This window comes from Thermobia domestica, chromosome 13 (assembly GCF_964235325.1).
Source record: "Thermobia domestica chromosome 13, izTheDome1.hap1.1, whole genome shotgun sequence".
In the NCBI taxonomy this organism is placed as follows: domain Eukaryota; kingdom Metazoa; phylum Arthropoda; class Insecta; order Zygentoma; family Lepismatidae; genus Thermobia; species Thermobia domestica.
The window spans coordinates 32,137,579-32,154,179 of record NC_137466.1 but is presented as its reverse complement, the minus strand read 5'-3'; the positions used below and the strand labels follow the sequence as shown (position 1 = coordinate 32,154,179).

The 16,601-nt window shown below is 40.1% G+C and overlaps 1 protein-coding gene across 1 annotated transcript in view; it reads left to right on the top strand.

Moving 5' to 3' along the window:
* Positions 1-16,601, top strand: part of Jasper (JIL-1 anchoring and stabilizing protein) — a 157,945-nt gene that overhangs the window by 54,240 nt on the left and 87,104 nt on the right. Inside the window, exon 6 of the mRNA XM_081735595.1 lies at positions 1,292-1,373. Coding sequence (XP_081591721.1) covers positions 1,292-1,373 — 82 coding nt within the window. The remainder of the gene's footprint in view (positions 1-1,291; positions 1,374-16,601) is intronic.

Below are 16,601 nucleotides of genomic sequence, written 5' to 3'. Positions count from 1 at the left end.
GGATTTCCGAGCAATAGCAGCAACAGAGAAGGACGGAACACGAAGCGAGGCTTGAATGTTCTCTTTTAGACATGCGAGGCTGGAATGCATTGGTTGCGAAAATCTTTTCGACAGTCATAAGCTTTCGGGTACACGTTTGTCCTTGAAAAACTGGACAGTCCCAAGACCAAGCAGAATGATGGATCACTTTTATAATTGACAAAAGGGCTTGGTCGCTGTACAGAAATTCGCACCAAGACGACTTTAGCCACCTTCGCACAAATAGCAGTCGCCACATTACACAACGTGCAGGTATACTCGAAATGCTATTTTAAACGAAGAGAACTGGGAATGTAAGGTCTTACTTTCAATCGATAATATCCAACCTTCACAAATGCCGGGAGCGTAAGCAAACTGAAAGTAAGAATCAGTGATTGAGTTGGAAGCAATTTACATGACTTCTTACTTTTTATTCAAACACTTCTTCAACATGTTGGTCTGCCAGTTGAACTTTAATTTCCTCTTCAGCGACGTTCAAATCATCCTAACATGTGTAATCACTTCTCGACTGACATTCAGTAGATGGCAAGATTCTACTGATTCTAACTTGTCTGTCGGGAAGATTGGCCCTTATCTTTAAGTTCAAGTTAGTCCCAACGGTATGAGGGGTGAGAAGGAGTAAGAAATAAAATGTCTAAAACGACCAAGGTTAGTATGGAATCCATAGTTTTGTGATGCGCCACTTCGTGCAACATCGCGCACTCGGGACACCTCACAAATAACTTACAGAAAATAGTGACGTGACAGGAATAATTCAATTTTAGTAATAATTATAAACCAGTTTATTTACTGTTGTGTGCAATAATGTTACCATTGTTAATCTGTTGTTATTCATTCAAATTTCCCAAGTGGACAGAAAATGCTTGAAATAATAATAATAGGCTAATACTTGAAATTTAAAAGAAAGTAAGTTAAAGTTTTGCCTGTAAATATATATGGAAAAGTTGCACATTCATTTTGCTCATTTCAGGACGAGAAAGCGAAAAGAACATAAATCAAGTGGTTACAGAAACAGCAAAGAAATTATCAGAACTTTTTAGAAACTATAAAACATTATAGCTTCGTCTACTGTCTTGTATGTTGTGAAGTAGGGATTCAAACCTTTAACAATATAGGAACTACTCTAGATTTACCTAGAATTAAGTTTATTTATTTAAAATAAATAAATAAATTTATTATTTCTATGTTGAGTAATTCATCTGCTTTTGCTGACCCTCTTATTTGATAAATTATTTATTTTAATGTATTGTAGAGTTCGGAAACTCCATCACCGAAGAGGACGTCCAAAGCAGCCAATAAAGAGAATGAGGCATCTCCTACACGCGAGAGTATAGGTAAGTTGAGACATTGTGGATAATCAAGAAGGCTTAGGCGTTATTTCAAGTTGTGTGTAAAATAAAGTATCGGAAAGATGTTCTCAAGACAGGCTGTAATTAGTGTGAAATTTATGCACAAAAGTAATGTCTAATTAGGTAGCTTAGTGCAGATCTTTTGGTTTGAGTTTAACGTCTAATTTAATCAGTGATCCATGTGAATTGATATCTAAAATTTAGGATAGAATTTGAGTCTAAACAACACGCTCTTTACCTTGGGTTAAACTCTGAAACATAGGCAACAACGCATGCAATATGATGCCTTAAAGTTCAGTAATTAGTAATTTGAGTCGTAGTCAGAAGTTCAAACACAGAAATTACGATAGTGGTTTCCCATAGTTAAGACTTTATATATATATATATATATATATATATATATATATATATATATATATATATATATATATATATATATACCAGAATAGAACGACGAAAAGAACCGGTAATCATTTGCTCCATCTGTTTTCACAGGGATCAACTAAGATATGGGAGTTCAAGAGCAAGCTATATTTTATTTATTTTTATCGAATAATAATTATCCTGGAGCGGTCCCGAGTTCGATTCCCGTTGGGGATACTCGGTCGAAAAAATGTAACAGCATTTTCAAGCCAGTCATCCTGATTGAGGTTTTCTTGGGATTTCCTCATTCACACCAGGCAAATGCCAGGATGGTTCTAACATATAGGTCCAAGACCGCTTCCTTCCTTCCCCAATCCTTTTTTCCTTCCCTTTCCTTGGATATTGTGATCGCTTAGGGACGTCATCCCTCATACATGAGGGGCTAACATGACCTTAGATGCTGAAAGCTCAGAAATCTAATTCCTAATCCTAATAATTAACCTAGTGACAGACCTTGCTTGACTTTGAGAACATGGTAACTTATATTGGTAGAATACTCACGTCTGGTACGAAACATCTAAGGCTTGATCGCAAGTCGTATGAGTTGATTCTGAACAACTTCGTATCCGTCTGTTTTCTTGGAGAGGATTTGTTCCTTTCTGTATCTTCATTCTTATCCCACTTACTTTAATTATCCGCTTTCTTTTACATGCAGGGCAGAATTGTGGAACGTTAAACCAAGCATCAAACTCTGTTTGTGCCGAAGTGTGCACATGACCGCTGAAAAATGTGTTGCTGGAAATATTTTTTCCCTTTCGTTTCTTGAACGTGGTAAATTTAGTTTTGTGGAGGGCTTAAGCGTAAGCATTCAGGACATTTTAAGTTAAAAAATAGTACGTTTATATGTATAATAATGAAAGTGACTATGTTTGTCACTTAATAAATATGAACCACCCGCTCGATCTCGATCAAATTTTCAAGATAGATTAGGTTCGCTCCTAGGATGTTTTTTTATCATTTCACCTTGACGGTACAACTCAGGAAAAGGGGAGGAGGGGATATATAAAAATGATGGAGAATGACCGATATTAGTGTCGAATCTATAGTTTCGGGGTCGCTAGATGAACAGTGACACTTCCGATGACATTTAAATCCAAATTCAGCCCCGCAACTTGGGGAAGGGGGAGGAAGAGATATACAGCGTGAGCATAAATCTTGCCCTGATTACAAAAATTTATTACAGAAGAATCGTATGACATAATAATGTAAATACAGGTCAGTTACATAGGTTAGTATTACAAGTTTTTTTAGACACTAATAGATGGCACTAGTGCTACCCAAGAGTGACGCAGTACGTTATTTGGCGCGCGGGTTAGTTAGCGAAATGGCATCGAAGCAGAGGAAAGCGCAATGCGTGCTGTGGTATCACGAAAGCAAATCGCCCATCAGTGTTCAGCATAAGTTTGTGACTTCGTATGGCCGCAGCCCTCCGGATATGAAATCAATAAAGCAATGGTATGAAAGATTTAAAGCAAAAGGCAGCGTTGAAAATCTCCCGAGAAGTAGGGGGAACTGGAATACCGCTTAGACATTCTCCGAGCTACCAAGGGGGCACACGTTGAAGTGGTCTAACGTAAATGGTCTTAAAAAAAACTTGTAATACTAACCTATGTAACTGACCAGTTTTTACATTATTATGTCAAACGGTTCTTCTGTAATAAATTTTTGTAATCAGAGCAAGACTTTATGCTTATCCTGTATAAAAATTATCGAATATGACCGATATTAATGCCGAATCCTTAGCTTTCGGGGTAGCTGAGATGAACAGTAACGCTTCCGATTCCGTTTAAATCTAAATTCAGCCCCGCAACTTGGGGAAGATATACACTGCCGGAAAATAAAATTGCAAAACCCTGTAAAACACGAGGGAGATTGATGTGCTTCCAGTATTGGGTTCTTTGGTGATAGTGAAGTAGATGAATAACTGTGTAACAGTTTCGGGCAATAGATGGCAGCGCCACAGAGGGACATTTGCGCCACCTGTGCCGAGTCTGTGTTATGAATTAGCAGAGGCCAAAGATCAACATGTGCATGATAGTGACTCACACAGTAAACACAAGCAAGACAACATGCCACGACGACGCAATCGTGCTCCACACATTCAAATGAGTGAGTTCGAACGGGGTCGTATTGTGGGCCTTAGAGAGGCTGGTTGGTTCTTCCTTCGAATCGGCAACCACGTTGGCCGTGATGCATCCGTGGTGCAGACGTGTGCCAAGATTGGCGTATTGTGAGGGCGGCATTGGCAGACCGCACAGCTACCATGTCCAGCATTCGAGCAAATGTGGCCCCTGAAGTTTCCACACGCACTATTGGGAACAGATTACTAGCGGCAGGACTTCGGACATACACACTAATTGCACCTGATGCCACATCATGGCCGTACACAGTTGACCTGCTGTCAGAAAAGGAGCACCTGGAGGAGGGAATAGCGTTCCGTTGTATTCAGCGATGAAAGTCTATTCTCTCTCTGTGCAAGTGATGCTAGATTGCGAGTGCGACGTCGACCGAAGAGCGTCGGCTCCCACTTTGCGTGCGTGCAGGACACAGTAGTCCCACTCCAGGTGTTATGGTGTGGGGCGTGATCAGCTACAACTCTCTCGCTCACCTTCAGTGTTTGTGAATGGGACATTGACAAGCACCTCTTACGTGCAACAGATGGTAGAACTGGTTTTACTGCCTTTCTTGACAGGAGGGTCCTGTACTCTTTCAGCAACATAATGCTAGTGAGAAGTTACATAAAAGCCCAATGAGTACTGTAGTGTAATAAATCAGAATGGATTATGGCTCCCTTCTGTAAACTTTCGGTCGAAAAATATGCTATACAGTATTTTAGGAAGTGTTCACAGATTAATGAGCGGAGTGTACATAGATCCAATGAACTTGAAAGGTGTTTCTGTCTTGTTTTGGTTGAATTACAGTTTGTCTTAAAGAACAATAAATGATGTATCAGTTACTCTTCTCAAACCACATAACAGATCTTCTCAACGTTTCAGTCTTCTTGTTAAAATATGTAATATACTTGAATTGCATGTTAATTTAGAATAGATTTGCTTATAAGTGTATGCATGGATAAACAGCTGTGTGATTCTAATAGTACTTTTACACTTTTTTCATTGTGAATGATGATGGCAAGAAGATATTTCTGGGACGAGATATTCAAGGCGTGTATCTACCCAGGGTCATTTTACGGGCTTCTAAAACTTCTCAGTATAAATTTTAATTAATACTTGTAAAACTTGGCATGATTTCAGTTGGTGTAAAACTGGTATGATTTCAGTTGGTATGTGGTTTTCAGAAAGTTCTTCATTGTTGAATGAACAGTTCCAAATTACTTGAAGATGGACCAAATATAAGCGAAGGTTTATTCAAGACTATCTATTGATACATTTTTGATACCTCAGTGGCAGTTTCTAATAAGTTCATAAAACCTCGCGAACCGCGTCATTTGACAACTGCACATTGTCTTGAATCTCGTTGTCTTTGGAAACTTCCTTCTCCAAAGTGATTTTTCAGATGTCCAAATAAAGTCTCAAGGTAACAAACTAAAGCATAGGAGAAGATTTCTAAAGTTGCCCAGTGCAATTCTTAGACTTTCGCTTGCTCAACAACAGCGGTATAATTTTCGCATAAGAAGTAGCAAGATGCTACAGATGGAAATTCTTGCATTTTTTGAACTGTTAAGCTCTTTGATATTTCCTGAAAGTTCGCAGTAATAGATAATGTTTACATTCATTGGGAAATTTTACGCACGCAACACTTTTAGCATTTTAAAACACGATCATGAGAACCTTGTCAGCAGACAAACGCGGTTTCCTATTCACTTTGAACGCAGATTCATACTGTACTTCTTTATTTCAGGAGTGTAGTGGTGTACCCTCGATTTATCATATGTAAGACTGTAGCATTGCGATCCAAAAGCATCTGCAAGATTTCAACTTGTATAGCCTTTCCCATCTTGGAGTGATTTTATGGAGTTGCAGCTCCTTTATAATAATCATCTGGATACTTCGGTAATTTATTCCAGTTGCAGCAAAATGTTAACATTTTACAATCAAGTATAATTTCGGTGCAGTTTTACAAGTACTTTATTATAGCATTTTATAAGTATTAAAAATATCGTTCCAAAATCGTGCTATGACGCTTGAATTTCGGCTCGTGAATACTTATTTACGATAAACAGTAGTATCTGTTAGTATCTATTAGACTGAGACATGCAATCACTTATTTGGGATCAGAGTACAGGTATAGGGATAACTGAATAGAGAGGAAGTGGTCTACGCCACGTGTTCGCTCGCCATCCACAACGAACTGTGGGTTGCTACCGTTTTTGGTTTATCGGTATCGTTAACCACCCGGCCCATATTTCCTCAATCATTGGACTATTTGAGTCCTTGAACATGAGGTGCACCTTCAGGGTTTGTTCCTCGACCTCGGTTTCGCTTTTGGCGAGTAACCCTGGTCTCACACCCAGAAAGTGGGATACGCCCAGTGCGCGGCCAGACCTAAATCCTTAGTGTCTACCAGTTTATTCTACTGGTCGAGTTTGCCTGCTAGCGAGTCAGGTCCTTTCATGCTCTGCAGTCATGGGGCCGGAGCGTTATATGGCAAACTTACCCTCCGCCAGTCAAGCATTAGCTACCGATTCCCACGGCTTGACCACAGCCCAGGAGAGTCCAACGCAATTCGAGAGCACCAGGCGAACCTGAGGGGCCTTCGATCATTCTCGGCCCTGCCTACATCTATCTTTGAATGACAATCGCCTTTCCCGTAGAGGCAATGCAAACACGTCAAGGTACTCCCGTATCTCATACCGGATCTAAAGGTACGTGTTAAGTACCATGTGGGTTTGATGCCACCCCTTATCCCGAAGAGACTCCCGTCCACTGAAATTGGAAATCTTAACCAGATCCCTAGATCGCCACCTGTCCCCAGTCGCCGTTCAGTCACTCTAAGCAGTAGACTGAAAGACCCTCCCCCCATAGGATCGTCCAATCAACGCAAGACTACTTCTAATTACTGTAGAGGTACACCGTATGTTACCAGAACCAGTGACTAATGTAGACTGTATTTTTAAACACATGGTCATTTGGAAGTAAAGTGCCTCCGTGGCAGACTCCAGTCCCCCCATCCAGAGGGACTTAGCGAGAGTAACGTGTTTCCACACACATCCTTTGTTTCGATCTCCCCTCCCGGAGTCCAGTCTACCACAATGCATCTGGTTTGGGAGAAGGAGGGGCCTCTCCTCCTTTCTCAGCATAGGCCTGGGACCGGTCACGGTGGGGTTGGGCGGCTGGATAGACAGCTTTTCACGCACGTTTCGTTAGGGTAGTGGTTCCCAATCTTTTTTGATTGGCGACTCACTTTACTGAACGCCCGCTGTGTCGCGATACAGTTGTTCGATTTTTTTTTAATTAATAATAATATCAATTTAGTAGTGTAATACCAAAAATTTCTGTAGAGTATTTAGTAGGAGAAAGCATTATTGCTGATTCTGAAGGCGTTCACTGATACAGTTCGTCTCAAAATTGACTTTAAGTAATAGTGTTAAATGCTTCATGATTGTTAAATACTATAATTTCACGACATACCCGATACCACTGCGCGACACACTGGTTGGGAACAACTGTGATAAAGTGGTAGAACATCCCTGGGGCACCAGGGAGAGATTGAGTTTTGTCACAAGTTCACTATTGCTATACCATTTCACTGAACCATCAACGTGTGCTTATTCCCCATAAAGTGTGTGGAATTTGTATGCTCACAGTACGTAATTTTGTGACCGCACTCGAAATAACTGAAGATTGTTGTTGTGTCTGAGTGCAACTGATGATGTGTACTAAGCTAGATTGGTAGCATCACTTCCTCCACTGATGGTACTTACAATTTTCAAAACGCAGTTGTTTTTAACCAGAGAAGAGTTACGTGTGTGGTGTTCAGAGAGAGAAATTATATTTCAATCAAAATGCGAATCCACTTAATTCATGTTAGCTGTTGTATGGTTATTGTGATCACTCATTGTAACATTGTTACAACCGCTGAAGAATTCATATAAAGCATATATTTGGGGACTCCCGTAATATGTGTCATAAGTGATGTAAAATTTTCTGCTTAGGTTCGCGTTGGAGGATTATTTTCAGTTTTGAGTTCTGTATATTCAGTTTTGACACATCATTCAGATAGTTCTGCTGCGAATCAGGTAAGACATGTATCACTTTTTAGAAATTGTTACTAGTCATGTGTGATATCCTAGAAGCAGTCACTCTAGTGAGAAAGGTATCATCTTACTGTATTTCAAACACCAGAGCTCTCTAGTGGCTCTATAGTTCGCGTACAATTCTTCGGTGCCTTAGACCCGGGCTTGATACCTGGTGGGAGCTCATGTGGTTTGGATTCCACGTTAAGCTGTAGGTCCACGTCTGGTATAGCTTAGATGTTGGAAGGGATTCTAAACTTCAAATCCACCCAGCATCGTATTTCATTAATCTGTCCTTTATTAATTACAAAAGAGGTTTGATCTCAATGTTCCGACACTGACAAATTTCGTTAACAAAAAGTACAATGGTATCTTATTTTTCAACATGGTGTCCTTGAATATGAATGCCCTTCTCCTAGTGATGCTCGAATTTCTTTTAAACGACTGTTTGACCCTTAGAACATACAAACATACTGGTATCAACATGGTGCACACTTAGTAAAATATATATATATATATATTTAAATTGTGTGAACCTTGGCCGTAATGAATGTGAATTTATTATGATGCTTCGATATTTTTATCATCTCAAAAAGAAGAATGTTCAACCTCTGTAAACTGTTATTTTACATTTCTGTGACCTCTAGCCTTTAGAAATCTGTAGTCAATGAGGGCAGTTTAAGGTAAGCGATCAGGATGTTTCAATAATCCAAAGGTTGTATTATTAATGGGAGCTTCCAAGACTGATTGCTAGGTGCAGTTGTCAGTATGAACATTCTATGTCACATCTCAACTTGACACGATATTTGTCTTTGACAGCAATATGTATTTTATAATTAAATCAACGTAATTAGAACTTATTTTGACTTTGAAAAAAATATTCTTAATAATAATAATAATAATAATAATAATAATAATAATAATAATAATAATAATAATAATAATAATAATAATAAACTACAATTGTTTATATATTAAGCGAATTTGATTTCAAATGTAGTAGGAATATGTTGAAGTTTATATATATTGCAAAGAAGAAATGCGGATGCTCTTAATTTTAAGTGACTCTATTAGATCGGCACATTTTTCATACTTGACACATGTGTAGTGGATTTTAGTTGCTTTCTAAGCATATTTTCTTTGTTTGTCAGGATATTTTATGGTCTTCGCGAACTGTATGTATGAGAATGTATTATTTCATATAGTACTGTATTGTTTATGTATTGGATATTTTATTGGTTGAGAATTTAAGAGTTCTTGATTCAAACGTTGACACAGAGACAGATATGAAAAGCAAACTTCATTCGAGTGTAACTGCTGCAAAGCAAGTTTCCTTCCAGTCCATCAGAATATTGGCATTGACGTTTGAATGTTCTCGTGGATGTGGTTGATAGTTGTATGCCACTAAAACGTCACCTAATCCAGGGCCACGTCACGTATGCCTAATCCAGTTCCAGACATGCTCAATTAGCGAGATGTCAACCATTGTGGTCAAGGGAGCTGAATGCGTTTAGAATATGCTGTGCCCCATCATCTTCATACGGATGGATTTTCCTGCTGGAACAGTTCGTTCTCTATTCACACAATGGCGTGGGAGGCTCGGGTTCGATTCCCGGCTGGAGCTCATGTGGTTCGGATTCCACGTTAATCAGTAGGTCCACGTCTCATATAGCCTCGCTGCTGAACGGGACGTTAAACCCAAAATCAACTCAACTCAACTCTATTCACACAAGAAAGATTTTATGATGTCTAAATTATAATTGTATAATACTGCTTTTAGAGTGGAACATAAGATAGTACACGGGAATTTTTTTACTTTCCCAATCCCCTTGTATTATAAAATTTCCTTCTATGTACAGTAATAAATAATTACAGTTCACATATTAAGTTGCTCTTAGATGTGTTGGTCGTTTGTTGATGAGTTTGTAAAAATCCAGAGACCAACCGTTCTGGGGTAACAGGATGCAAGGTATTTTGTAGCCAAGGTACCTCTCAGAGACCGACCGTCCTAAAGACTAGATCCTAGAGAATGGTGAGGTATTACGAGGACCAGACGCCTAAGCAAATGAGCACTCAGAAACCAGGTGTCCAAGCGAGAGATGTTTTTAGAGACCAGACGTACTAGAGAGTGGAGATCGATGCCTTCTGTACTGTTGTGGTTCCTTCTATCTAGAAATGTTGCAGACTTCATTAATCTTCATTACGTGACGATCGTTGATGATATCTTCGTGATTGTCGTCTCAAATTGTTTACAGCCAGCGCGAGGTGCACCACCGTGACGTAAAGGAAAAAATAATAAGCCTGGACTTATTTATTTTTGAATGCCACGTCATCTACTGCAGCTGCTGGACAGTTTCAAGGGTTCTAATGGCACATCATCCTGCCTCAGTGATGGTTTTGTGGGGAATGAGCCACTCAGGCACAACCCAGCTGCATTTTTGTGAAAAAGGTGTTAAAACATCTGCCAAGGTGTACCAGGACACAGTTCTAACACCTATGATGAAACCACTGTCTGCTACCATGTTCCCTGGAGAAAGATGGACCTTCCAACAGGATTCCGCTCCAGGCCACAAAGCGAAAACAACCCAGGACTGGCTGGCACCTAACGTTCCCGACTTCATTTCTACCGCTGATTGGCCTTCTGGCAGCCCGGACCGTAATCCGTTAGACTACAGACTTTGGGCAGTCCGTCATGCAAAGGTCTGCCATAAACGGCATCTATCTGTCGACAGTCTGAAACAATCCTTGATCCGAGTAGTGAACAATTTTTCTATGGACGTAGTGCGTAATGCCATTGACCAGTGGCCGGACAGACTTCGTGCCTGCATCAAGACCAGGGGGGGGGGGAGGGGCATTTCGAAAAATTATTTGTGCGTCAGGTGTGCAACATATCAATGTAAAACATGACCAAAATAAATTGCCTTGGTGTTAATACCCTCTGTGTTATTTACATTCAAACTTCAGACAGTATTTATGGTATAACTAGGTAATAATAAGTTGCCCCAGGACATTGAACAAAGTTATCATGTCTTGCAAAATGTTTTTGATGGAGACAAGGATCACGTTGTCATCGGGTTAGATCAATCGCCCTCAGAAAGTGAGGAAAACGAAAACTAGAACATGTTTTAAACTCTTGAAGTGGTAAGTTCCAGTTGTTTATTGTATCTATTTATGTGAGAATTTTCAAAATAATATTCAATCACGCCTGATAGTGCTTTATGTGAGATTGATTCTAAGTTGCATGAAGGGCATAAACAAGAAATAATAATAATAATAATAATAATAATAATATATATATATATATATATATATATATATATATATATATATATATATATATATATATATATATATATATATATATATATATATATATATATTAAATAAAAGACTAACATTAGTGCATCACGTTAACTCCTAATAGTAAATCACGTAATTGTTTATGTTTCGGTCTTGGGTCTAGCCTAGAAGGACTGGGACGATTGGGACCAAACTTGCAGGTTCCATAGCTAGGGCCTACGATTAAAAAAAAAATAATAATAATAAACTTACCTATTTAAAAGAGAGACAGGTGGCATAACCTATATAAAAGAGTGAACATGGAGGCATATTAAAAAAGAATGAAACAAAATTTGCTGAGCTTACTGTCTATGAAGAGTAATTTTTTTTAAAAAAATATTTCTCTGTTCAGCGGGAGCAGATGGGGGAATAAGAACTCTGATACGTGGCTCTTTTGAGATGCGGTGTGTCCATTCGTTTTCATAGATGATGGTGCAGGACGTCAAGTATGAGGAGCAGTCAAATGAAAACCGAACAACCTCCATAAAACACGTTCTTCGTAAAAGTTGGCAACACTGCTGTTACTTATCGATACTACCATCTCGGGAGGAGAAATGCGTAGTAACATGTTTGTTTATTGGTCAATAAGTGAGCGTAATGAAAAGTGTTCGTCCTGGGTTAGAAATGGAGGCAAGCAAAGAAGAGCAGAGAGGTGTGGCTCATTTTTTGGTGGCTGAGAGTGTTGGAACGTGCGAAACTCATCGTCGCATATCTAGTATGTATGGCGAACACCATGTCACTGACAGATGTGCAGGAGTAGCATAAGAGATTCCGAGAAGAACGCACATCACTGCAGGATGATTCGCACTGAGGACAGGCCCCTGATGTGATTGCGCGGATTGATGGTCTTATCCGGGAAACCCGACGAATCACAGAGGAAGAAATTTGTGTTCAAGTCTGAATTAGCCATGGCCCCATGCATATCATTATCAAAGAACGCCTGCACTTCTGAAGAAATGAGCGAAGTGGGTTCCGCATCAACTGACGGAGGGACAAAAGGTTGACAGAATGGCTTCGTGCAGTTGTACAACGAGAAAAAGTATGCATTTCTGTCCCGTATCGTCACATAGGACAAATTGAGCCCGAGAGCAAACGGCGAAGTCAACAATGGAAACGCCCCCAATTCCCTCCCCCCTCAAAGAAATCCAAAGCTGTTCAATCAAATTCCGGTAAAGTCATGACCTTCGGCTGAAGGGGCCCTCTGCTTGTTGACTTCTTCAAACATGGGGTCACAGTAAATGCTAATCGCTATGAAGACTCTTTGCAGAAATTGAGGCGCGCCTTAAAATAAAACTGACCTGGAATGCTGTCGGATAGAATAATCCTTTTGCATAATACTGCCAGTCTGGTGAGAAATACGCTTCAGAGGTTTGGCTGAGAAACATTTCAGCATCATCCATACCAGCCTTGATTTTATCCTTTGTGGTTTTCACATTTTTGGCGACCTGAAGAAAGTCATTTGTAGTTTCAGTCGGACGAGGGAGTGCAAGAGCGGGTGAGGTTGTGTATCAGTCAGCGACCTAAATCCTACAAGACTTGATCATCTTGTTTCCCAGTATGATAAATGTATTAACGCATCTGGCAATTACATTTGAATTTTAAAAAAAAATCCATTGTACTTTTTCGCGTGTGTTCGGTTTGCATTTGATTGCTCCTCATAAACCTGGTGGAGGAAGGAATTTCATCAACAAACACATTGAACGCATGGAGTGGACGGCCCGGTCACACTTTTCAACCCCATGAAACATGCGTATGATTCATTGGGAAGGCGAAGCAGAAGCTTTATGAGGCTACAGTGTAGTCTCGCTGCACTGTGTAGAACTTGTTCTCGCAAGTTCTATACAGTATCGCCTTGTAAGATTTTTGCTTGGCAAGTTGTTTTTAACACTAAAGTTACAAATTTCCGATTTTCGGATTTCATTAGAACTTGGCAGCGTTTCAAATCTCTATTCCTTGTGTGAACGAATGAAGTAATAAATGTACGAAAATTTGGCTGTATTTTTCACATTTATGTTTATAATGAGATTGGTTTTTACTTTGTTTTCCTCACCAATCCTGTCATTACTTCTAATCAAAATATAGCAATAAAAAAAAGAACTCAAGTGAATTCATGGTAAAATTTCAGTATAAGTTTATATAATCGAAAATTTTAGAGAGAGAGAGACTTGAGATACACACGGGATAGACAAAAATATGGAAATCCTGAAGAAAATGTACATTGCCTTTATTAATAGTGAGTAGGACCACCTTTGGCACGCAGAACGGTCTGCAGTTGATGGGTAATGGAGAAATACAGGTCGCGTATGGTTGTCAAAGGAATGTATCGTTCTTACGCCAAAGCAGCTGCAAGTTGTAGAGACGACGGTGGTGGGTAGCGGGCTCGCACCTTGGTCTCCATAACTGACCACAAGGACTCAATGATATTGAGGTCTAGCGATTGTGGAGGCTATGCCAGATGTGACATTTCATCTTCGTGCTCATCAAATCAATCCTGGACAATGTGAGCTGTGTATAATCTTGAAACACATTATCGTCTGGGAACAAAGTTTGCACCAGCTGGGATATAGCTGGTCACTTAATCTTTGAGACTGTCAGCTCAAACATGATTCACAATAACCTGCATGGACCAGTCGCTGAACTATTAACTGGCCCATCTGTTCGATTAGCCAGGTTGTATACCTCACAGAATGTGCCAGTGACTACAGCGACACCTACCATTCAGACGCAAATCGTGTTTGAAATGACTACATCTTTTATACTAGGTGTTTCCATATTTTCGTCCATCCCCTGTACATATATATGAGGTGGTATGAAAAAGTTTAGAGACATTCTGTATCACGCCAAAGATAATAGTGCAAGGTTGCACGCATAGGCACAGGGAGCACCGCCATTCATAGGTCAGTGTGCTAAGATACATCATCCTGTGTACATCGGGTGAGCGCAGCTGGTGCTATCTGACTACGTGCGTTACCACATCTGCGATTTCATTATGGACACAAGTTAGAACAATGAGCGAACGCGAAATTTTGTTTTGAAATTGGGCAAATCCGCCACAGAGACGCTTGACATGATTCGGCAACTGTACGGCAATGCTGGAATGAGTTGTTCGCCAAATAACCTCCTTAAAACCTGGCAGTAAAACTCGTATTGACAGTCTGGCCTCTGGGTATAATTTCATGGTGTACACTCATGTCCAAAATGATTGTCGCATATGTATAACTGTCTTCTTGTAAGAATATAATTTGGTAATGATTTTGCAGGGTACTTTTAATACTGTTACTATGTTTATATTCGGGAAATGTATATTTGTGGTAAATTTCATGGAAAAAAAATTATAAATACGAAAATTAGAATGAGTAAAACAAAATGTTGCTAAATGGACACGAAAGTTTTATTTTCATTTTATTGTTCTTATTTACTACTCTTTTGACATGAAATCTGCCATATAGATGTCTTTGTTGATTATACACATACTAAGATTTTAAGAAATACCGGGCGAATTCGTTATGAAATTATATTCCTACAACAACATATGTGTAGACCAGAGTTGGCGTGGGTCAATGGAAACTTGACCCACTACCCACCGTGACCCACTGACCCACCACCCACGGTGACCCACTGACCCACGACCCACCATGACCCACCACCCACCATGACCCACTGAACCACCACCCACCGTGACCCACTGTGACCCACCACCCACCATGAACCACAATCATCTACCGTGACCTATTCTGACTAACCAAAATCCATCGTCATCAGTGTCCCTGTCTCACATTTTTCATTCTTATTAACACTATTCTGAACAACAATAATATCTCCACCCCCCCGTAAACGTAATTGAATTTAAAGAATGAATGCAGGGTTGCCATTTCTCAATTCTCAAATCGTTGTTAGGGGCCGCGGTGGCTCAGTGGTAGAGCGTTCACCTCTGGTGCTTGGGGTCCCGGGTTCGATCCCAGCCCCCGCCAAGTGAACTTTGTGGTGGACAAACACCGTGTGCGTGGGTTTTCTCGGGGTTCTCCCGTTTCCTTCCACTTTCTTCATTCCACCATTTCATTCATTTCTCATAATCACCGTCTCCTTTAGCCTAGCCGGCATAACCGTGGGACGTACAACTCAGATTTCATTTCATTTCAATATCGAACTTTTCGCAGCTTTATGAAAATGATTTAACATTGTTTGAGGATGGATATTTAGGTGATTAGCGATGTCATGATCCCTTCCATCCTGTCTTGCTAGACATTTGCCAGAATATCATCCACTTTTGCTGTGTTTAGACGCCCACTGCAAGGAGCGTTTTGGACACCGAAATTTCCAGAACGAAACGGAGGAACCATGTTTCGGCTGTTGATTTTTATAACGTATTTTGCCCATAAAGAACACAAATTTGTTAACGGGTCTGTGGGTCTTTTGCGCCTTTATCGAAATAAAATTGTGAAATTAGCGCAGTTTTGCGGAAATTTCACTTGTCTTCATGGTACAGTCAGCGACAAAATTTATTTCCGTTTAATGAAATTAGTTCCAAAAATAACTTCGGAGTGAAAGGACAGTTTTAGTACAGTTTTCAGTAAATTTAAAAGAAGGTAATTTTCTGTAAGTTCCATCCTTGAAACTCGGTGAAACTGTGTAGTTCCAGTTATTCCCAAAATAAATTTTACCAAACGGAAATAACTTTCGTCGCTGACTACAATACTTACGTCTAAGTATAAGAATTCCAGCGGTTTTTGCATATCTACTAGATTATTTTTCACGAAGCTTTGCACCCTTTGTAAACAAAGCAGTCTGGAGCGTAGAAGTGTTGCCAACTAATCACTTTAAAAATGTTTATACACTGATCGCCAGTTGAATTAGACACACTTACCCAATACCGTGTAGCACCACTTTTCGCTCAGATCACGGCGGCTACCCGCTGCGGCATGGACTCCACCAGGGGTCTGAAATGTGGCATCTCAATCCATATCTGCCGCAAAGTTTTCCCAGAGCCCGCACGTTGGTCGGAAGAGGGTCTTCAGCCCGAAGGTGTCGTTCCGTGGCGTCGCAGATGTGTTCCATGGGATTGAAGTCCGGTGACCATGATGGTCAGGGAAATATTGTCAAATCAAAAGAGTGCTCATCAAACCAGTTGCCATCCAAAACAGCGGTGGGTCAGCTCATTTTCGTGCTGAAAGATGAAATCACCATCCGGATTTTACAGCCGAGCAAATGACAGGACATAATCATATAGAACATCGCGGTAGCGTTTACCTGTGACG